General features: G+C 37.6%; 1 protein-coding gene across 5 annotated transcripts in view; it reads right to left on the bottom strand.

Moving 5' to 3' along the window:
• Positions 1-9,371: 9,371 nt before the first annotated feature.
• Positions 9,372-24,028, bottom strand: part of EFR3A (EFR3 homolog A) — a 152,679-nt gene continuing 138,022 nt past the window's right edge. For 4 of the 5 annotated variants that reach the window (XM_067531521.1, XM_067531512.1, XM_067531536.1 and 1 more), the window contains 5 exons: positions 21,481-21,569; positions 17,866-17,914; positions 16,131-16,234; positions 13,119-13,168; positions 9,372-12,265 (listed from right to left, as the gene is read on the bottom strand). In XM_067531521.1, the coding sequence (XP_067387622.1) occupies positions 12,160-12,265; positions 13,119-13,168; positions 16,131-16,234; positions 17,866-17,914; positions 21,481-21,569 (398 nt within the window). In that variant the 3' untranslated portion in view covers positions 9,372-12,159. The remainder of the gene's footprint in view (positions 12,266-13,118; positions 13,169-16,130; positions 16,235-17,865; positions 17,915-21,480; positions 21,570-24,028) is intronic. The other variant, XM_067531529.1, reaches the window with a different exon arrangement.

Here is a 24,028-nt window from a genome sequence, read left to right as displayed (position 1 = left end):
CCAAGTCTATGTATTCAATTGGGAAGTGACATGGAGGATTCCCCAGTCAACCATTGTAGATCCTATGTTATCTTATCTTTGTACATTCTCTTTGATGTTTTCTTACAGACAACTGATTGAGTTACAGACTAGATCACAGGTTACAAATGTTAACATACAGAACTCTGTACTGCAGGGAAATCTAAATTGATGACCATTTCCATCTGTCATTTGAAAGTATCCAGAACAGTTTGGTTCAGTTTTTTTTAGTAAAGACAGCTCTAGCAGGTGACTGATTTTTGTTAATTCCTTGGGCAGTTATTTGAAATTTATTAGCTTTGTAGTGGAAATAAGATGTCTCTTGCCAAAAAAAAAAACCAAATAATTGAAGGGCTGGAATTAGAATTTGATACATTTTCACATTTATGGCACTATATGTAATTATTTCAATATCATGAAGGAGTTCTGCATTACCCAGCTTAAGATCTGCTCTGTATTAGTCACATAACTATGGTAAAACATTCTAGTAGATACCCTTTTTGAATATCCAGGGAGGTGGAGGGAGGAGAGGGGAATGTGTCAAGCTATGTCTCCAAAACATTGTGTGATATGTGGAGATGTCTGAAACACCTCTAAAGAGGTCACCACCTATGCTTCAAAGTGTCACAGAGCACAAGTTCTGAACTTCAGTAACACAGAGGAGGCCCTTCATATTGCATCTTTTGTGCTAGGGCCTTAGTTTCATGTTTATCCCCATTCTCTGTGAATTATTTTCTTGCCCCACCTCCTTCCGGCTCTGCAGGTCAACTGGCAGCTGTAACATGCTGCAGAGTTTTACAATTCTCCAATTTTCCCTCTGTTATAATATGTAGAGCATCTTCAGATCAGAACTGGTGCACATGGGCCAAATGATGTGGGGAACTCTGCATCTCTGCTATCCATGCTGTTACTATTCTTTGGAGAAACAAACTTCAGGGTCCAGAAACATGGCATGGTGTCGATACCAATTTAATAGATTTCTCAAATTAAACTACATTTTTCCTTTTTATTGCTCACTGTCACGTTCCCATTATGCCACCTGCATGGAATCAGTGGAGTTACACTGTCCTACAAGTACGGCAGCAGCAATGGATCAGCTTCTTTCCTGTTCCCTCTTCCCTTTTTAAAAAACAAAACATAATACGCCATTGGGATCTGTAATGAGACCTTTGAGGAGGAGATGGGAGAAAATTAAAATCCTTATTCCCAGAATCATTGAAAAACTGAACAGGGAACTACAGCAAATCTTAGAGTACTTTGCACTGTTGCTTTCTGTAGAAATCTTTTTTCTATTGTTATGGATGGTTCTAGCCCTTTCCATCGCAGAGTTTTCCACAAGTCTTGCTTCATAGGACAACACTGATTTATATAGAGAAGGTTATCACTACTTAGACAGCAGCATATCTATGAAGTACACTCAGTGATGTATTAATTTCTAATCTTTGATGCGACCATGACCAATTAAATGTTAATACTAGACATTATCTACTGCGTAGGTTGTAACCAAGTGGGTCTAAAAATCAAATCTCACTGGGAGTTAAATCAGTAGCAGCGGCTTTGGATGCTACATATGTTCTGGCACCAGTTTTAATCTCATTGCTTCATCTCAGTTCTGAATAGAATGAACAGTACAATGAAATCCATAGATTTTAAACACTGACGGGACCACAATCAATCACCTACTCTGACCTCCTGCATAGCATAGACTATAAAATGTCATTCAACAGGAGTGCTTTGTTTAGATGTTTAGAATGAATGTGGTCGTGTGTATGTTTTCAAAGATCAGGGTCTTCAACATAACAGGTTGTTCCCTCCAAACCACTCCTCGCTGGTCGAGAGGTGACCACACTACTTTGGACACACCAAGTTTTGCAATTCTTGGTCTCCTCAAACTCACAACAGAAATGAAGTTGTGAACAAGAAATCCTCACTGGTGGCTAAATAGACGTTGGGCCAGTTTGCATGAAAGTGATTTTTTTTTTTTTTTTTTAAATTCTGACTGAGTTGTGCGTGAAAATAAAAGACAGGTTGTCTGGGATATTTTCTTTATCAGCTAAAAAACCTAAGCAAGTTGTTAGCTTGGCAGTTAAATCAAAACAGTCTCACTTTGTTGATTTCTGACCTAAAATATTAATTATTATTTTATTAAATACTTAATCTCATCTCATATATTAGAGTAAATATTTCATTTTTAGTACTTGGAAAAGATTTCTGGCAGTGCTCTCATGTAATGCTTTAACTTAAATAGCTCTATAAAATTACTGACAAAATCTTTACTATTGTTGATTTGATTTTACTGTAAGTGTCTGAAATGGATATTCAAATGGAAAATTAACTCGAACAGTTTATAGAATATTTTCATGTAATAAAACTAAAACATTTTTAAATGTCACCCCTTGAGGCTCCTCTTGAAACAAATGAAGAATTTCTACTAACATTTTTACAATAAAGATGCTTGCTACTCATTAATTGCGACATCTTATCTTTATTATAGTGATTGTTCCAAAATTGTTTCAGCATTACCTTTCTACAGTCCTGTTTTAAGATATTGCATCTTAGTCATAAGAACTCTGTGCTGAATGCAAGGAAGTTGTGTGGTCCACCAATTAGAGCAAAGGCTCTGGAAGCAGAAGACCTGCGTAGGTTCTTCTATGTCATGACATTCTTTGACTTTGATCATGTCATCAATAACTTTTGCTTTAGTCAGCAATGTGAGAAAATTAGGTAAATATGCAAAATTCCCTTAAAACCCAGCGCTGTATCTGAATGTTCTCTCATAACAAAGTTATCACAAAACCAAGGTTTATAGGATACTTATTGTCTTTTTAAAAAGCAGTAGAAGATTAGACCACTGAGAAAAACACCGAATTCTGCCTCAATGTGGAGAGCTGGACTAGATGATCTTGAAAGATCCCTTCCAGTCCTGCATTTCTATGGTAATGATCAGCATGGAGCAAAACCAGTCGAGAGTCACCTTACTTCAATGACGCAGCAGAGGATTACTGTGGGTCTCATGGAGATAAAAAAGTTACCATCACAGGTCATAATAAAGCAGCTAGGAAATGTTTAGGAAAATGTCCCACACACACGGGGGGTGAAAATTCTGACCCCATCAACATTAATGGGAGTTTTGCCATTGATTTCTATGGAACCAGGATTTCGCCCAGGGCTTTTAGGAAAAACCCACCTAGAAGAATAGCAATAGAACACATGTAAAACTGCAGGGAGGTTTAGTACGTGGTTCTGAATCCTCACTTTAATGGAAGGAAGCACTGCTATCATTAAGTGAAGTATATACACCTTTTAAAATACAAGATCGGTGAAGAAACTGATAGAAAGGTATAAACCTATAACCACCCACTCATTTAATCACAAAAAGGTATAAAGGTTGGCTAAGTGGCTTGAGAAATTACATGCACAGACCAAACCAAAAGAACCTCACAAATTCCTTCAAGATACATTTCTGGATACAAAAATGATCACTTAAATATCCACTTCAGCAAAAAACCAGGATTAATCTACAGAATGTCACTGCCCGTTATTTTCATCTGACACGGAGGATGAGTTTTGATACTAAACAATGGGCATTTGTACTAATTTCAGAATTGGACTTATAAAAGTTATCTTTTTGGCATAATGATTGCAACTTGTTGTCTATCCCCACATCATTTGTAAATAAAAATAACAAAAAGGTCAGTCTTAATTAAGTGAAAGAGGAAAAACTGGCCTTTGAAAGAAATGAAATGCGACAATTAGTAAATTCAAATGCACAAGTTAATTCCTCTAGGAGAGATTGCTGCTGCTATTCTGAAACCCGCAGATACAATTAACATTTCAAATAAAGTCCTTTCTGGTAACTGTTAGGATTTAATATTAGATGCAGAACACTCCACCTCATAATGAGCAGAGTATGTTCACCCAGAGATCAAGTTACATGCCAATAATGCCTCCATCAGCTTTATTTTGCTTCACAGACTATTCCAGTCAAATGATCCTTACCTACCTTATGTTAGACTACACTGCATGCTGTTATTTTACTGTGACAGTTAGATGACCGCATAAAGACTTTCTGGGGGCATTTCCCCCACCTCTGGTATTTCATGAAGAATTTAACGTTCGGAAAGCCAGTTAACATTACTACTTATATCAAACCTTTCTTGGACAAATTAAGTCTCCAATCCTGAAAAGGCTTATGTGAGTGCTTAATTTTACTCGCTGACTAGGCCCATTGAAGTCACTGAGATTATTCACTACGTAACGTTAAGCACACGCATAAGTGCTTACAGGATCAATGCCTATAAAATGAAATCTCAACTGAGCATCAATAGTATTTGGTCATCCTCAGAGTTCAGCGAACAGAATCCAGCTAAATGATACATATATGTATCGAAAACAATCAAATGAAGCAGAAACCTGTGAAAGGCATTTCTATTTAGGCACAAGTCACACACTAATTTTTTACTCTGTAATTTGTAAGTGGTTAGGGGTATGGTCAGCTAAAAGCATGCTTTGTGTCCACAGTACACAGTGTTAATCAGGCAGGTCTACACTGCCGGCAAAATTGGCGGCAGTCGATGGGAGTTACGCAAGCTATGCAGAGTAGCTTATGTAACTCCCGTCAACTTTGTAACTTCCCTTTCGCGCACTGTCTGCACTGTGCTGCGCCGATGGGAAATGCATTGCTGTCAACGCAGTGCTATGCTTTTTGGGGAGGTAGTTTTATTAGATCAACTTCTGGATCGATTGAGCGTGTCTTTGCTGCTCAATTGAACTGAAAAAATTGATCTGACAGTGGCAAATTTTCTGCCATCATTGTGTACATCGTCTCAGTTAATGCACTTTGCACAATGGGGTTCTGGTCCATGACTAGGACTCCTAATTAATTAAGAGGTAATGACTGCCACTGCTAGAGAATTAGATCTGGTTGCGGTAATCATTTAGGCAAAACTTATTTTTGCCTAATCAGTGACAAATTAGGAAGCTAGTTCAATCAACAGTTCCAGTGGAGTTTGTGTAGCCCAAACTCCATTCAAAGCCCTCAGTCATTTCGGGAATATTGGTAACCTTGATCACACAAGTCATAGGACTAGATTTATTTCAATACACAATTGCAGTACCATGACCACCAAATGTGGATTTCCCTATGCCAGAGTAGGGCCAGGCAGCAACAGTCTTGTGTAGTTTCTAAACTGCTATGGCTATTTATTAAGTAGCTCTCAGAGTCGGATTTGTTCTGGCTGCAGCTGGTTACACACACAGGCTTGGTTTATACTTAAAAAAGTTAGGTGAGCATTAACTACAGTGGTCCCAAGTGTGAAAAAACCACACCCTGAAAAATATAGCTATGCTGGCCTAATCCCTACTGTAGACACAGCCATGTGGATGCAAGAATACTTCTGTTGACATAGCTACTTTTGTTTAGGAAGGTGGTATTCCTACATAGATGGAGTGAGTGAGTGAGGCTGGGTGTACAGTACAGGTTTATGCTGGGATAGCTGTGGCAGTATATCCTCCTTAGTGTAGAGACAGCCCCACACACACACACACACACACACAGATGGTCCAGACAGCTATGATATTGTCCTGCAACGGACAGAGCTTAACCTGGCCCAGAATTTGCCCTCCTCATTGTTCAATTTGATATTTTAGATGGACAGAAGCCTTTCATTTGTCTTCACCTTTTCAGGTACCACCTCACTCAGAAGATGGCTACCCACCTGCCCTGCACTGCTTCTGGGCTGTCCCATCAATACCCATCAGCTCACGATCACAGCAATCTGGAAGAACAGTAAGGGCTTGATGATGCAAAATAGCCACTATGATTTGAGACAGAGGACGATGAGATTTGTGAAAAATCTTAGGCATAAAAAGAGAGGGGATGGTTCTTAAAGATATCCATAGTGATTAGCTATCCAGAATGCAGTCCTAAAAAAGTGAAAAGAATGCTGGGTTGGGGGTGAGGAGATGCCAAATAGGCTGCAATTGTAGAAAAAAAACTGCTGGTTGGACAGAAACCCAAACATATTAACCTGTAACTATGAGCTGACCATGCCTCTAATTGGTTGTAAAATCAGAATGTAGCATGGACAAGTCCTTATGTGTGGTTATCAGCCAGAGCTATAACACTATTTCTTAGAATAACTATAACAATAAGTGAGAACACAGGTGCCCTTAACTGTGACAGACAGCCATATTAGCATCTCTCTCCTTGTAGCATAAATATGAAATTGTGGAACTACTAATGGTATCTCTATTATCCAGCATGCCAAATGTATCATATTGTAAAGTGATTCCTCTCCAGTAACTCTGTATACACACCTGCCTGGTTTGAGATCGAAAAAAGTTTTATATACCACACTCAAAGAAAAATCCAGTCTTTGCATCTAGATGGGGCATTCCACAACGCATTAAACAGATTACAGCATCTGATTTTACTAATTTTCTTCTTGTACCACTATGGGATAACCATTGCCTCAGGATCAAGGCCAACTCTACACTTTAGACAGTTTGGATAAAAAAAGGATTAACAAAAATTAAAGACATAATCCAAGATGATAGACTGGCCTCCTTTGATTACATGTGCAACGTCAGCTACCGCTGTCTCACAGTTACTTCTTTCAGCAGCTATGTTCAACGATTCATGCAAGGCTAGGGGACAATTGGTCTGTTTCAACTCTCATCTCTAGAAGAACGTGATGAAAAATAGAGAAACAAAAGTCACTTGGTAGAAATTACCTAGCCTTACAAACACAACAGAAACCTACAATGATATCTGGCTTAATGTGAAAGATATGTCAAGTTCTTCATCCTTGCAATTCTGCCAGAACAAGATATTAAATAGATATTACTGGACTCCAGAATGTTTATTTACTTTAAGGCTAGATTGGCAATCCACAGCGAATGTTGGAGATGCAAACAGCCACATGCCAACCTGTCACACATCCTCTATACCTATCCAAAAATGCATGTAATTCTGAAATACCATATTCAGTGCTCTCTCAAAAGCTTTCAAGTGTTGCTATTTTTCCTTCCCCAAGCTTTTGTATTTTAGGGCGCTGGATATGTTGGCAATGCTAGATAACATTAAGAAATGGATTATAGTAACTATTTTAGTGGTTAAAAGTGTTATTTTGAGAAATGGAAATTTGCAATTCCTCTGTCATACTTAGACTGGCTTAGTGAGCTCTCTGTTACTCTGTTAATGGAAAAAGTAACACAGTCTAATAGAAACACTTGAAAAAAATATGAGAATGTCTGGTCACATATGAAACTATTTTACATTTTTGCACTTTAGTATATATTAGTACCCTATATTCATAAGTTATGTTCTCACTTATTTAGTTACTTTAACCTTTGTGACCTTTAAGATTTGAGGTGTGTTTGTTTGTTTGGTTGGTTTTGGGTTGTTTTTCCACCCAGGTTTTATAAATGAACACTGAATTTTGTTATTTATATGATACTTCCATCTTGTGCATGTATTTATATATATGTTTTGTTTTATTGTGCATTTATATTCTATATAAAAACAATAAAAAGAAACCTAAAAATAGAAACTACTAACTGTGGTATGTAACCTATCGCTTAAATCACCCTCTACCAGATGACTGGCAGATAGCTAATGTAAAGCCTATTTTTAAAAAAGGCTCCAGAGGCCATCCTGGCAATTACAGGCTGGTAAGCCTAACTTCAGTACCAGGTAAATTGGTTTAAACTAGTAAAGAACAGAATTATCAGATACACAAATATGGTATGTTGGAAGTGTCAACATGGCTTTTTGTGAATGGAAATCATCTTTCTCCAACCTATTAGAATTCTTTGAGGGTGTCAACAAGCATGCGGACAAGGGCGATCCAGTCAACAAAGTGTACTTGGACTTTCAGAAAGTCTGCAACAAGGTCCCTCACCAAAAACTTTTAAACTGAGAAGTCATGGGAGAAGAGGGAAGGTCTACTCTGGGATCAGTAACTGGTTAAAAAGATAGAACACAAAAAGTAGGAATAATGGTCAGTTTTCACAAGAGAGAGGTAAATAGCAGGGTCCCCAATGATCTGCACTGTGACTTGTGTTCCTCAACATATTCACAAATGATCTGGAAAAGAACAGGTGGCAAAGTTTGCAGATGATACAAAATTACACAAGATAGTTAAGTCCAAAGCTGACTGTGAAGAATTACAAAACTAGGTGACTGGGCAACACAAGGGAAATGAAATTTGATGTTCATAAGTGCAAAGTAATGCACTTTGGAGAAAACAACACAGCAATACATGTAAAATGATGGGGCCTAAACTAGCTGTTCTCACTCAAGGAAGAGTCACTGTGGATAATTCTCTGAAAACATCTGCTCAGTGTGCAGCAGCAATCAAAAAAGCTAACCACGTAGGAACTATTAGGAAAGTGATAGATAATAAAACTAAATATCATAATGCCACTATGTAAGTCCATGGCATGACCACACCTTGAATATTGCATGCAGTTCTGGTCACCCAGTCTCAAAAAGGGTATATTAGAACTGGAAAATGAACAGAGAATTGCAACAAAAATGATTTGGGGCATGAAACAGCCTCCTTGTTAGGAGAGATTAAAAAACTGGGACTTTTCACCTTAGAAAAGAGACAACTAAAGGAGGAATGTGATAGAAGTCTATTAAATCATGACTGGTATGGAGAAAGGGAGTAAGGGAGTGTTATATACCCCTTCAAATAACAAAAGAACTAGGGGTCCCACGATAAAAATCAATGAACAGACAGATTTAAAACCACCAAAAAGAAGCACTTCTTCACACAACCGCACAGTTAACATCTAGAAACCATTGCCAGAAGATGTTGTGAAAGCCAAAACTATAACTGGGTTCAAAAATCAATTAGATAAGTTCATGGAGGATAGGTCCATCAGTGGCTATTAGCCAAGATGGTCAGGGATGCAAACCCATTTTCCAGATGTCCCTAAACCTCCAACTGCCAAAAGCTGGGACTGGACAACAGGGGATGAATCACTCAAAATTGCCCTGTTCTGTTCATTCCCTCTGAAGCCTCTGGCACTGGCCACTGTCGGAAGACAGGATACTGGGCTAGAATGAACCATTGTTCTGACCCAGTATGGCCATTCTCATAAGCCCTTAGGAATGCATTTTAAGTTTTGCTGCAGCCTAATGTTTTGTTTGACTTTTCCAACAAATCTCAACTTTTATGATGTGGTGAAATGTTTTAGGTTTGTAAAATCACTGTTTCTGAAAGTGAAAGTTCGTTTTGCTTCTCAACAATACGTATGTACTATATTTAGGACAGCATTGATTTTTTAACATCAAGTATCATACAGTAGTTAATACTAAGTAAATTCATTTGTAACCAACTCTGCTATTTTAATTTTTTGGTTTATTTTATTGCTTAAATGTACATTGCACAGTGTATTCTTACATTTTATGAAACTGGTTCAAGACCAATAGCACAGAATGTATGGGCATCAATAAAACAGACAAATTAGCCCTCCTCTGAACAAGCTAATTTTGTTTCTTCTGAATTAACACATTTAATTTACCTTAAAATGAACTGCTATGAAAAACCATAATTATTCAAAATGACATTACATTTAAAAGAATTTAAAGCACAAGCTGGAATACATACAAATGCCACCTGGACATGAAGTGATAAACATTCATACAGTCTTCAAACTGTCACAGATACTACAGGCCCAGTATGCACACTTTGTATTCTAAGCTCTACAACTCTTTTCAAGACCAGAAAAAGAAAGGATTCAAAGCAACTGTACACATTAAAACAGCATTCTGGGTTTAAAATTACATACAATTTACTACTTACAGTAAATTATCAGTACAATATATTATGCAGCAGACTTCCACAAATCTTCAATTCTCAACTGTCCTAAGTGGCCAGCGTATCCTACTTGCAGACTCTGCATTTTCAGTATGGAAGAAATTATATAACAGGCAACATCCCAAAAGATTACAGACCTTTAGTTCCGTAACATCTGCACATCCTGAACCAAACTAGTCTGAAATGAGGACATGTGGGAGCCTATCTTGTGATTAAATGAAAACATTCTTCATCAACAGGACTTCAAATGAACGGTAATGTGAAATGTTGAATATAATTTTTCACATGCAGTACACATGCAACAGTTAATCAGAGAAACAAGTCTATATTTACAGCACAGTCGGTGTATTACAAGAGTGCAAATGAAAATACATTCTTTATTTCTTGTTCTTTAGATTCTTTAATTCTATTCCTTTTTTGTACAAATGCGCACAGTGTTACTTTATAAAATCACATCAATGTGGACGATGATTGTTTTACACTGTGTCCCTAGCTTACATTTCTCTAATTAAAAAAATACACTCTGTTTATAACAGGTCAAAATCTAATGTCTTACCTTAAAAAAACAAAAAGTGAAAACTAAAAGAACTAAGGTAACAACGAGTTCTATTAATGCTGTTGACTCTGGTCTGATCAGGATGACACGCTGCAGCAGTAACAATCACAATGGAATGCTGTAGATAAGAGGTTGTTTCGTCATCCACTAACAGCTGTGATTGCACTGTCAAACTGAAAAAAAGGTCTCAATTACCTTTCTGAGTTTTATGAATGCTTCCTGAAAGTCTCAATTTGTCATCTCATAGGTTTAAATAGCTGAAATTTCTCTGGAAATGTGCTATTTCACTCCTTTAAAGATAGTTTAAAGGAACACCGCATTTAAGTTTAAAAATACAGAAGCCCTACATTTTGTAGAAAGTGTGGAAACTGCCAAGGACAATAAACATATTGGCTGGCCTGAATCAATTTATAACAAGAGTTATTAGTTTAATACATTATTTATCTCAGCCCTGACCCATTCAAAGACCTACTGAATTCAGAACCATATATTTAAGTATTGGAACTGTAAATTCATTATGTTTGTGTTGCTTCAGAAAAATCCAGCTAGACCCGAACTACAAAGCCATACAATACAGTTTTATGTAGAGATCTAACAAAAAGTTGTGCTGTGTAAGTATCTAAAATTTATACTCAGGTACCTAAACCTATGAATGTTAGCACATCTGGTTTCAATAATCACAGGAAGACTTGTAAAATGCAAGAAAATGTATGCAAAGATGTATGTGCAAAATGTTTTTGCTTGAAAACACATCTAAATTTATAACTTTCAAGAGGATTCATCCACAGTTTTCTTTCAATTTGAAAAATATTAAAAACCTATTTTACTAAACTAGACAGAACAACATATCATATAATCTTATCTTCTGTTTATGATTTCACAAATGAAGTACCTTTTAAAGTACTTATCCATTTAAAATGCCCTCAGTTTGGTGCTATACTAAATATATATAATTTATCGTAGTTTAGACGCAGCAAAATACTACTGCATTTTCAAAAGCATAGTCTGTAAACTATACACATAAGACATGAAAAATATTGCACAAGTCAGTGCTCCAAAAGGAGGATTTTCACTTCTCAAGCAGAACGTTGTAGCTTTCGGCAAGAAAAAGAACATGTACTGGATTTCTAAAAAGCACGTTATGTTAATCGTTCACCAGGAACAATATTTAATAATTGTCCAACCAGTCATATTTATTACTGAAACTGAACAGGTAAATGGTTGCTATTTAATGAATTCCAAAATAATGGAATAAATAGCTACTAGACAGCAACAGTATAGGGAGCTAATATATTGCTTCACTGATAAATGCGGTAACAGTAAGCATGCCAAAAGCACTCTAACCAAGTTTGGAAACCCAGGTGGAAGGAAGCCCTCAGGAATTGGAGATACAGCCCCCAATTCTAGGAAATTGTATTTCTGTAAACGCTTTTTTTAAGTCTCTGAAATACTAGAGCATGCTGGCAAAAGAAAAGGAAATATTTACTTCTGACTTTTAAACCTACTGAAATATGAAAAATGAATATAAGTGAAATAATAAGCTAACATAAGAAATTTAACTTTAAATATTAGAAAATAGTTCAAGAAATAACTTTGAAAGTTTGGTTAAAAATTATCTCTATTTGCCATAGGTCCATCGTTTTACTAAAAACTATTTACTTAATCTAAATTAACAAAGAACTTGAAAACTCATCTTGGTCGGTTTATTGTATTGTACTCTATTTTAAATAATGTCCTGCAGACTTCAGAAGACACTTAATACACACAAAGATCTGGAAACTTCATCTCATAGACTGGAACGGATTGGTAATGAGCATGTCCAGCAGTAATGGTCATCGTTCCCGAGGGGCTAGGAGGAGGACTGTGAAGGAGCAAAGAGAAAACAAAGGCATATGATTTAAATTTGCATAATGATATACTTATGTAATCTGCTATAATTTTTAATTTCATGGAGTACCTGCTTAGAAACTTGATATTAAATGAAGCCAAATTATAATGGCTCATTTTTGTTTGTATCTTTACCTATATCATCAACTTCACTGAAGTCAACATAACCATCAAGATAGGGCTTTTTATTCACAGTATTACCTAAAATGCACAACAGATATGTATGGCACTTCACAATACATATACAGATTGTTAGCTAATTCCTAGAGCAGATGCAACAAAGGCAAAAGGGAAAAGTCAACATTTTTGTGAGCATGACAAATATATATAAAATATCAGTATATAAATACTACAGTACTGTGTTACCAATATATATTTTCACATCTTTCAGCAAATATTTTTCAAACTAAGGCCCAATTCTATCCATAGTTACATAGGTAGAACTTTCTTGGGGACCCAACTAAACCCTAATTAATGGATGCAACTCTCATGAAAGACCTTCAGTAATTTTAAAGGAAAAATCAAATTTTACCCTTAACTACAACATCTTTAATTATATGGTTTGTATTGAAAACATTGACCTTGTTTAAAAAAAATGTTTGATAGGCTAATAGGCTGATTTTGACAGAAGATATTTTTCTCTAAATAAAAAAAACAGAATAGTAACAATGAAATCAAATGTTTTAAAAATTAGACTTTCAATAAAGTCAATTACCTTACTGAATTAGCTGATCATGCCAAAGACTAGCATCTTAAAATAGCAAAGATTACCTGACAACTATCCCTACTTTTAATCAATTCCAACCCTTTTGTGGATAAAACCTTACCGAATGGTGAGCTCCAATATCTGTGCAAGTCTATCATGAAGCAAGTTTGCCTAGAAAGAGAAAAAAATTAAATATTTTAAGGATATCCTGTGAAACTACTGTACACAGAATGACAGAGTAAGAAGTCCGGACTGGTTTCGTGGAAGATACTCCCAATTTCAGAGTTTTGTTTTCCTGCTCCTGCAAGGTTCTGAGCTGTGTGATGGCAAAAGGACTGCAGCTGGGAGTTTATTAACAAAATTGAAGTAGATTTTGATTACTTAAACTATGAGAAGGGGGAAAAAATAGAATAACTCTTCCAGTCAATTAAGGTATGTTGGCATGATCCAAAAGTTTGTTTCGCTCTGGAATTGCAGGAAAACACATCATGGCTATGAAGGCCAGTCTCAAAGGCAGGAAAGGTAAAAGTGTGTGCGTGGGGTGTAGAGGACAAAAGCCTGGTCTATGCTACAGAGTTAGGTCGATATAAAGCAGCCTGCGTCGACTGAACTGTTACCTGGCAGCTCTGTGTTCTTGGGGAACCATGGCGCAAAACCGCAACTCACCTGAATATTCCCGCCCCACAGCCCCTGCTTGAACCAGGAACCAAAGGGATCTCAACATGAAAAGGCAATGGACACAACTATAACCCTCCCATCAAGGGTGATGCAACTCCCCATGCCTCATCTACATCAAAGATGTAAAACGGAGGCATCTCAATTAGCACATAAATGGAGAACAGAAGCCTCATCTACATTGAAGATGGAACACGCACTGAACTTTGGGATTGGTAAAGCAGGGACCGCACTGAACTCTGGGATTGCCAAAGCAGGGATGCACTGCATATTGGGAAATCTCTGCTCTTGATGTAAATGAACTAACACCTGTACAGATCCAGCTCCGCAGTTATCAGACCATTCTAGTTATTGATATGTAAAACACTGTATCCTGGTTGCATTGTGAGCGCTCTCTCTAGGAAAACTGCCCAGGAATGATCAGCTCCTTTTGTCCAGACATTATTTATCCATAAACAAACCTGGTGTCTACAAAAACCCTACCAAAGTTCAAACCCCTGTTCTGATGCTTGGATCCAAAATGCTCCATCAGTTCCACTGTAACTTCCCCTCTTCCTGACTGATCCTGCTGGGAACTCTGTCTGACTCAAAGCGCTCCAGACCCTAAGCTGACCAGATTGTTTGCTGGGAACCTCTGAGCTGCATGGAGTGGTGAGATCCCCCCCCTCCTTCTTCCCCCAACACACTTTTTCTCTCTCCCTCTCTCTCTTAGTCCAGGTATAACTCTACTTCTGTAATCAAACTTGGGATAGCTTTCTCCAATACCCCAACTGTAATTGTGTAGTATTGTAAGCATTTGATTGTTTTTCTCTCCTTGCATGGTATTACTATTAGTATCATAAGATTTATATACCTAGCAATAAAATAACTGTTATAATCAAGCCGGTTGCCACTTTCTCTCTCTCTCCAAACTTTATTTTACTCCTTTGTGTTCTTGGTCCCTGTCTTGCTCAGTAATAACACTTCTTTTACCTAAGCCAAAGATCTCTGGAGTGTCCAAAAATCGTATGGGGTTGACTCATCAACCTATGGGGTTGTACTGCTAGAATAATTGTGGTGTAGAGGGGTATATGAAGGGTACAGTTGAGAAGTGCTGCTCTGCCTAGCATACGGAGTCCAGGGGCAAATAAGCGTGCGGCTCAAAGTGCTGTTTGACCCAGCCTGCTCAAGAAGTGTGCTCTATTCTGGTGCATTGCAAAGCGGCATATAAGGGGGGGCATATAAGGATGGCCACTGAAAGTGTGGTGTCACCCAGCCTGCTGAGTTCAGGGACACACAAGGGATCAGCTGAGAGTGCTGATAGCTCGGTCCACTCAGACTCACTCGGTTAATCTGGAATGTGTGTGGGTTTCTGTGTGATGGTTTATTTGAATCTGGTGCTGGAGGAACCCAGCCCTGATAACCTTAGGTCCTGCAGGATAGCTCCATTGGGAGGGGAGTTGTAGCCATATAAACACACAAGTAACACAAGCAGTACATTAATAGAATCACACCCCCTTCCAGGAAGGTAACCCTAATAAATGAACATACCCCATGGTGACAGGCAAATCTGGTAACAGAACTCTGTCAGTGTCTATACTATACTGGTGCTCCCACCATTGTAGTGTAGACACTAAACTATAGTACAATACAATGGTGCTCCCATCGATGTGTCACCCACTACATCAGCTTAATAACTCTACCTCCACAAGAGGCATCCTGCTTAGGTCAACGTAGTAAGGATGACGTAGTGTCTGTGTGGACACTGTGTCACTTATATCATCTGTTGGCTATCAGCCCTGTGTGGGGATCACACCTGGGCCCCTCACCTCCACCCGGTGCTGACAGCAAGAGCTGCCAGTCCAGTGGGGGGCTCAATTTCACAGTAGTGAGCCTACCATCAGTGAAATTGACATTCTTGTCAGTTTCATGGACACTATTATTTAACATTTCATCTCCAGCTGCCAGCTTGAGGACAGAGGGCTCCAGCTGTGAGTACCATGTGTTTGTTAGTGTCCCATAATGCCCCACTTCAGCTGGTGAAAGCACTCTTGGTGAGGACCTGCGCCACTGGCAGAAAGAGGGTAGTGTGGACCAACAGCCAATTTAATTGCTACAGTGGCTGTACATCAACCCAACTTAAGTCTATCTAATTTGGTAGTATAGGCAAGCCCAAAGAAGATTCATATACAGTGCCTAGCACCAGAGGTTCCTGGTCTATGACTAGGGTCCCTAGGCGTTAAAGAAATACAAGCAATAAATAGTAATAACAGCAGCTCTGTAAATGGTAGGCGGCCCAACCCACTCAGAGTGTAACTAACTTTGACTTCCTACACAGATTAAAAATTCAGAGGACAGTTGAAGGCAAAAATATGTTTTCTTTTAATAGTAAATACCATCATGAAGCACTCTTTACCCTATCTCCATCACCACCTGCATGAAAGCCTTTGAAACAGCATAAAATGTTCCAAGTACTCACTTTTGTTTCACACTGTGCTGCAATTTCTTCAAAAGGTGCTTTCTGAAACTTTTCAATCACAAGACGCCTCTTTTCTTTCTCCTGCTCTTCAAGTCCAGTATTATCTTTTAAAAAATGAAGACTGTTCTAATTTACGATTATATAGACTTCTTACAATAAGTGATATGACAAAATATTAAGCAGCTTATATGTCTTAATTTTTTATTATTACTAAAAACGAAAACATAAGAATAGAATCCTTTAAATTAATAGTAAAAAGTAGTCGCAGTTCAGGCAGACTTGTTGAACAAATACTAGTCAGTCAAATTCCCTGTATTAATGAAACATGTATTTCAGAATCAGTGTACAAAACTGAACATAAACACCATATCCTTTGGTCCCAATTCAGTTCCCACTCAGTCCATCAGTAGGAGTTTTGTCTAAATAGGGATTGCAGATTTGTCTAATAATTTATTGCTTGAGCATAGGAGGTCACCACAAATGCAGTGGAATGTGGTCCAATCATCATCCAGTACCATGTTCTTGGATATATAGGATTACACTACACAATTAGTTATCCATCTTTTGCTATCTTCTTGCTCTTACACCTGGGGCAGTAGGCTGAAAACAGGTGCTAAGACTTTGTGCAGCTTGTTTTTTTCAGTATACTTAAACTGGGAATTGGTACTAATTCTTCAAGTGTACACAAGATCATCAACTCCATATACTGTTCACATTTTTTTTTTAAATAGTCAGCCTAACAAATTTAACTTGGGATCAAAAAGTCAGTTTGGACTCCTTTATTTTCATGCATTATAATCAGCAGTAAAGAGTTTGCAAATCAAAGTTATACCCTCAGTAACACCCTATTGTCTTGTAAGTATCTTCCAAGTTAACTTTAATATGTGTAAGTGGGGGCATAGTTTGACTTGCATAATCTTTATTAATGGTGCTGATGTGTTATAAGGGAAGAACTCAGCTGCATTTTCCAACCCTAGGTTAAGTTTGCTGGGTTGGCAGTTAGAAAAACAATTTTTTAAACATAAACTGAACATATTTGACGTGGAAGTTTGAGACAAAAATGGAACTCCTCTGAACCTAATAATGCTAATTTCACACACTATATTCAGAGACCTCCCTTTAAGGATTTTAATGTCATGACAAATGTTGAAGGTGCTTTACAGATATTTACTTAACTGAAATTCTCACAGGCAAAGTATAAAACATTGTGTGAATTGCTTAAGTGTTTTTTAAGCCTTGACCTGCAAGGCAAAGTTTCAGAGACAGTTAAAAGGAAGAATTAATTCTATCACCTTTTCAGTAAGTCACATCAGCTAGAGGCAAAGAGAAGAGTTCTTTAACTTTAAACAAGTCAAGTTTTGCCAGCATAAGCGCTAGTGTGGACAGCGCTATGTCAGTGGGAGATGCTCTCCTGCCAACAGAGCTACCGCTGCTCATTTAGGGGGTTTTATTATGTCGGCAGAAGAACTCTCTCCAGTCGACATAACGCGGCTACACAAGTGCTCTTATAGCAGCAAAGCTGCACCGATACAGCTGTGCTGTTATAAATTTTAAGTGTAGACTAGCCCTAAGAAATGCTGAAGAAGATCATTTAACGGCCTTATAGTTTTGAATCAATGTGCTATATGATGGGAAACTAATATATTTTAAAATGTGCTATGCTGGCAAAGCTTTTTTTCTGGAAAATATTTCATTTACTAGACAAGTGTAAATGTAGTATTGCAATAAATCTCACCAATTGCTTTCTTCAAAGCTTCAAAGGTGATTTCTTCAGTATTATTGACCTAAAGGGAAATAAGTGATTTTTAATTGACAGAAATAACACAAACTCCTGAAGAATAAGTAAAGTTACAACTATGATTTGTCACAAATTCTTTTTCTCCCATAAGACTGAGGCTATTTAGGAGCTGCTGTGCTCAAAATTGTACAGGGATTTATCCAAGTAGGAGACAAAATCCCAATGGATGAGTAAGTGCCTAAATCTCTTTTGAAAAATGAGATTTAGGCTCCTAAATAAGTTGGGCAGAGCAACACTAAGCACAGCAACTTCTAAATACCTTTAAAAATCTTAGCCTAAGAGTTTACCTCTGAATTTTTATTTCAAAGAGATAGATTACTGCGAATATATAACATAGTCGTATATTTCTTCATCATCATGACTGTGTGATTACAAATCTTTTTTCTTCTGCATTATACTAATGTTTAGTGATCCATCAACTTTATTACAGGCAGAGCTGGTAGTTCCAGCCATATTTACAGTTGCCTGATGCTTCATTATAAGATTCATTTTTCAATTGTCTATACATTTAAAAAATTAACTATTTGTGCTGAAATTTCCCATGCTGGACAATTGCCTCAGGCTGATTTTTTTTTTTGTAAATTTCAGCAAAAATAATTCAGCAGCTTCTGGGAATTAAATTAAGGAAAAATACCTATGTTTATAAAAATGCTGCCAACAGTTTAGTTGAGTCGCTCTAGCACCTTCATGCTTAGTAACATGGACTTGAAATTTGGCAGATGGTAGCCGGTGTGTCAGATGTGTGCTTTTTGCTGCCCCCATGAAAAAAAAAATCCTGCCAAGTTATAAGCCTGTGAAAAAACTGCAGTTCGCACATGCTCAGTAGACTTGTTAGGGAGTCAGCAGCTAAATTCTTTTAAGTTTCTGCCTAAACTGAGCATGTTCCACCGCAGGACTGAGCAGGACTTTCCCTGTAATTGCTGTTCTCTACTGCAATGGAACTGGGCACCAAAGCAGAGAAGGAGACTCTGTTCTATGCTCTCAAAACTCTCCCTACTGTCATTCAGGCACCGTGAAGGAGTAAATTGACTCAAATGGAGAGGACAAAAAGCCTGACCTGGAATTCGGAGGAGGAATGTGGTGAAATACAGAGGAAGGAGCAGACTGGAACAAAGAGCATGGTGTGGGGAGGAAAGACTGGGGCTGGGGACCAGATAAAGTAGGCCCTGGGGTCTGGGACTGGCTGGACAATGAGACTGGGACAAGAAGCTAAGGGCCCTAACCAGCTCAAGTTGCACACCTAAAATTAGTGCACACTTTTGACCTCTGTGCCTCAATTAACAGGGGTGTGTGAAAAATAGTTAATATTTGTGAAGCACTTCGACACTATGTTGAGAACACCATGCAAAAACCCATGAGGAAATTACAATTCTGTATTCAGACCAGGGTTTGAATACTGTAAAGTAAATAAGGTATGGGCAGGCCACAATTTTAATGAGGAGACAAAATATGGAATAAGAACTCTTTCAGTGAAGAACATCCCTCCTATGCACTGAATGAGGTAGAAGTCCTATGAAAAACAGGATGTGATCATGTAATTAAAGACTATCATAATGCATATGCACAGGAGCGGAAGGAAAGGAATTAAGGCTTTGTGGGCAACCTTAGTTCTTGTTTTTCTTAACTTTTGAGCTCGACTTTGTGACCATAATGTTCTTTCAACAGTTTTGTGTGTGTAATTCTAAATCTAATAGGAATTTGGGTAGGACACCAGCATTAACACCCCTGCTCTTGTGAAGAGTGCCAGGAGTTCTTTAAAAACCAGAAGTAGTCAAGATTCTTGCTTTGTGCCTCATTTGACACAGAACCTGAACCATCTCAGCACCTTTTCCCACCATTCAAGGGCATTGGCTCCAATTAACAAAGAGGGAAGAATACTATCTATTGAATCACCAACAATTCTGAAGAAGCTAGGTATTTGTTGAAAGTATATCATTTAAGTATCATATAGGCCTGACCCTGCTTAGCTTTGGAGTTCTGATAAGCACACTGTACAAATTCCAAACTCATCACAAAGTTTAGTTTAAGAAACTGACGAAGACTACAAAGTCTGCGCACAGCTAGGGTTCTGTGCACGCAGGATTCAAATGAAACTTTTACCATTTTATTTCAAATGGAAAGAAGTCTATGAATACTTGCAACATCTTACAGATGTAACATTTAAATTATCCTGACATAACATTTAACAATTTTGCAAAATGGTGTTCCTATGAACTGACAGGCTTTTTTCTATTTCTACAATCCACTTACAATGTTTAGACAGGCCAAGACATCCTAGAGATTAGAAGTAAACTAATATTTTAGCCTATGTTTTACATATTTGGGCAAATAGATTATTTATCATAATGGACTTAATCTTACTTGTTAATGCATAAAACATCTTCCCTATCAGTGATTCTCAATCTTTTCCATACCCCATGTTACAACTTGAAAAACGTTCAAGATGTCCCCCGGCTCATCTCGCCATATTGAAAGGGAAAGCGGATGCTCCCCTTATTTGAGAACTTGTGTTTTTATTCACTCTTTTAGACAATCAATATATTTTTCATTGTTGTTTAAAAGGATCATATTTTCAATATCCTTGAATTAAGAGACTTAATTTTATATTAATTGCCCAATTTAGGGTTTCATTCATTGCTTAATATTTTTATAGATCATTTAGAGGATTGTGTGTAGTAAACAGAATGAAAGGATACATTCTCATACTTCTATAGATAGCCAAAAACTATGTACCCTAAAGATTGAGCTGCTTCACTTTAGCACTCAGAGAAAATTGGGAATTAATTACTTTTCACTTTCATGTTACACATTTCCTGACACAAACTAGAAGTAACAGAAACAACTTACATTTTATGGTTAGCACATTTTTGGGAGGGAGGGGGGGAAGAGGAGGTAAATTTCCACAGCCACTGGAAAGTGGAATATCTATTCAGATCACTTCAGTTAAGGAGTCTAAGATTTGCCCCAACAGTCATACTGTAGCCTTCCTACAACATAATTAGCCTCAATCCCTGTACCTGATGTCTGTATCTTTTGTTTGATTCTATCATTTCTTTCCTCTGCCTTAAAATACTGTTTATTAAACATTCCTGAAAATAGAAAGGACACAATGTAAGACTTATTTACGGTACACTGTGTAGAATTACCCTATTCCTGAGTATAGTTCACTTTAGTACATGTTCAGTGGCATCAAGTTACATATTTGGAGTTACCTGTATTTTACTCAGTTAAAGTGTAATGTCTCATAATATATTACACAGAAATTTAGCACATAAGCAGTGTTCCCTCTGTAAGTTACATAGTTACTTTTCAGTAACTATCTAGAAGCTTCAGCGAAACAATATCTGATAGTAATATTAATGGTCAAAAATAACAAATACTGTAGTGTACCTCAGTCTCAATAAATTAGATAATAAAAATCACTTATTTTCTAACTCTTCAGGAGTAGACATGCAAGACAAAAAATTGAGTGTTTTTCTCTGGAAAAGTTTCATTTTGTAGGTTGTCTCTTCATGCAAGAGGCTTCTCAGAATACCTTGTTTTTTCACATACCTGATCCTCTGTGTTGTTGCCAGGAAGAATATCCACCTGAATAGATACAGTGTCCACAATACTCTTCCTTCTGGAGAGTCTATCTTCATCTAGACAAAAATAATAGTCTCATTTTCTGTAACAGTGATTAAAAAAACCAAATTCATGTTTCCACACACAGCTGTGGATTTGTTTTCCCCTGCCTGCTTAAGCCAAGTTCATCTATTTTATCAATAGGATATTGTGAAAAATATGACTAAGTTGCCTTCTGTATTAATGATTTTAAAATTCTTCCACATTTCACTTGACAGTTCACACAAGTTATTTGTAATTTGAAATTCATGTCTTTAGGCCTTAGTTTGGAGATGCCTTGAAACACAAAAGAGTACTTCCACTGATGGTTCAGATAGCTCATTGTAGAAAGCAACAATGTGGGAGGAGAAATATTCCTTTTTCCCCTGCTATCACTAATACGATTAACACGAGTGTAAGAATGGCCATACTGGGTCATACCAATGGTCCATCTAGCCCAGTATCCTGTTTTCTGACAGTACCAATGCCAGATGCTTCAAAGGAAATGAAAAGAAGAGGGCAATTACTGAGTGATCCATCCTGTTTTCCAGTCCCAACTTCTGGCAATTAGAGGTTTAGATACCCCCCGACTATTGGGTTGCATAACTCATCATCTTGGCTAATAGCCATTGCTGGACCTATCCGGCATGAGTTTATCTAATTAATTTTGGACCCAGTTTACTTTTGGCCTTCATAACATCCCGTGGCAATGAGTTCCACATGTTGACAGTGTTTTGTGAAGACGTATTCTTTATGTTTGTTTTAAACCTGCTGCCTATTAATTTCATTGGGTGATGTCTGGTTTTTGTGTTACATATTCACTCCACAACATTCATGATTTTATAGATCTCTATTGTATCCCCCCTTATTCATCTCTTTTCTAAAATGAACAGTCCCAGATTTTTTACTCTCTCCTCATATGGAAGCTGTTCCCTACCCCTAAGCATTTTTGTTGCCCTTCTCTGTACTTTTTCCAAGTCTAATAAATCTTTTTTGAGATGGTGACAAGAACCACACACTGAATTCAAGGTGTGGGCGTACCATGGATTTATATAGTGACAATATGATATTTACTGTCTTATCTATTCCTTTCCTAATGGTTCCTAATGTTAGCTTTTTTGACTGCCACTGCACATTGAGCAGATGTTTTCAAAGAACTATCCACGATGACTCCAACATCTTTCATGAGTGGCAACAGCTAATTTAGACCCCATCATTGTGTACATATAGTTTGGATTATGTTTTCCAATGTGCATTACTTTGCTCTTATCAACATTGCATTCCATCTCCTTTCTGTTGCCCAGTCACCCAGTTTTGTGAGATCCCTTTTTAACTCTTCACCGTCAACTTTGAACTTAACTATATTGAGTAGTTTTGTACCATCTGTAAATTTTGCCACCTCACTGTTTACCCCTTTTCCCAGATCATTTATGAATATATGTTGACCAGTACTGGTTCCCGTGCAGACCCCTGGCAGACCCCATTATTTGCCTCTCTCCATTCTCAAAACCAACCATTTAATTCCTACCACTTGTTTCTTATCTTTTAAACAATTACTGATCCAGGAGAGGACCTTTCCTCTTATCCCATGACAGCTTATTTTGCTTAACAGCCTTTGCTGAGGGACCTTGTCAAATGCTTTCTGAAAATCTAAGTACACTATATCCACTGGATCACTCTTGTCGACCCCCTCAAATATTTCTTGTAGATTGGTGAGGCATGATTTCCCTTTACAAAAACCATATTAACTCTTCCCCAAGAAATCATATTCATCTATGTGTCTGATAGTTCTACTGTTTACTATAGTTTCAACTAATTTGCCTGGTACTGAAGTTAGGTTTACTGGTCTGTAGTTGCTGGGATCGCCTCTGGAGCCTTTTTTAAAAATTGGTGTCACATTAGCTACCCTCCAGTCATCTGGTACAGCTGCTCATTTAAATATCATATCAGAGTTCGTAGTTCTCCAATTTCACATTTGAGTTCCTTCAGAACTCTTGGGTGGATACCATCTGGTCCTGGTCACATATTACTGTTTCATTTATCAATTTGTTCCAAAACCTCCTCTAATGACACCTCAGTCTGGAACAGTTCCTCAGATCTGTCACCTAAAAAGAATGGCTCAGGTTTGGGAATCTCCCACATTCTCAGCTGTGAAGACCGATGCAAAGAATTCATTAATTTCTCCGCAATAGCATTATCTTTCTTGACTGATCCTTTAGTATCTCGATTGTCCAGTGGCTCCACTGGTTGTTTAGTAAGCTTCTTGCTTCTGATGTATTTAAAATCTTTTTTGCTGTTACTTTTGAGTCTTTCGCTAGCTGTTCTTTAAATTATTTTTGGCCTTCCTAATTATATTTTAACACTTCATTTAAGAAGTCATGGGATAAGAGGGAAGATCCTCTTATGGATCAGTAACTGGTTAAAAAGACAGGAAAGAAAGGGTAGGAATAAATGGTCAGTTTTCACAAGGGAGAGGGATAAATAGCAGGGCCTCCAC

The sequence above is a fragment of the Emydura macquarii genome, unplaced genomic scaffold (genome assembly GCF_026122565.2).
Source record: "Emydura macquarii macquarii isolate MOO-44397 ecotype Brisbane River unplaced genomic scaffold, CSIRO-AGI_Emac_v2 contig_369, whole genome shotgun sequence".
In the NCBI taxonomy this organism is placed as follows: domain Eukaryota; kingdom Metazoa; phylum Chordata; order Testudines; family Chelidae; genus Emydura; species Emydura macquarii.
Note: the sequence above shows the minus strand (reverse complement) of the source record. Positions and strands in the feature narration are given on the sequence as shown.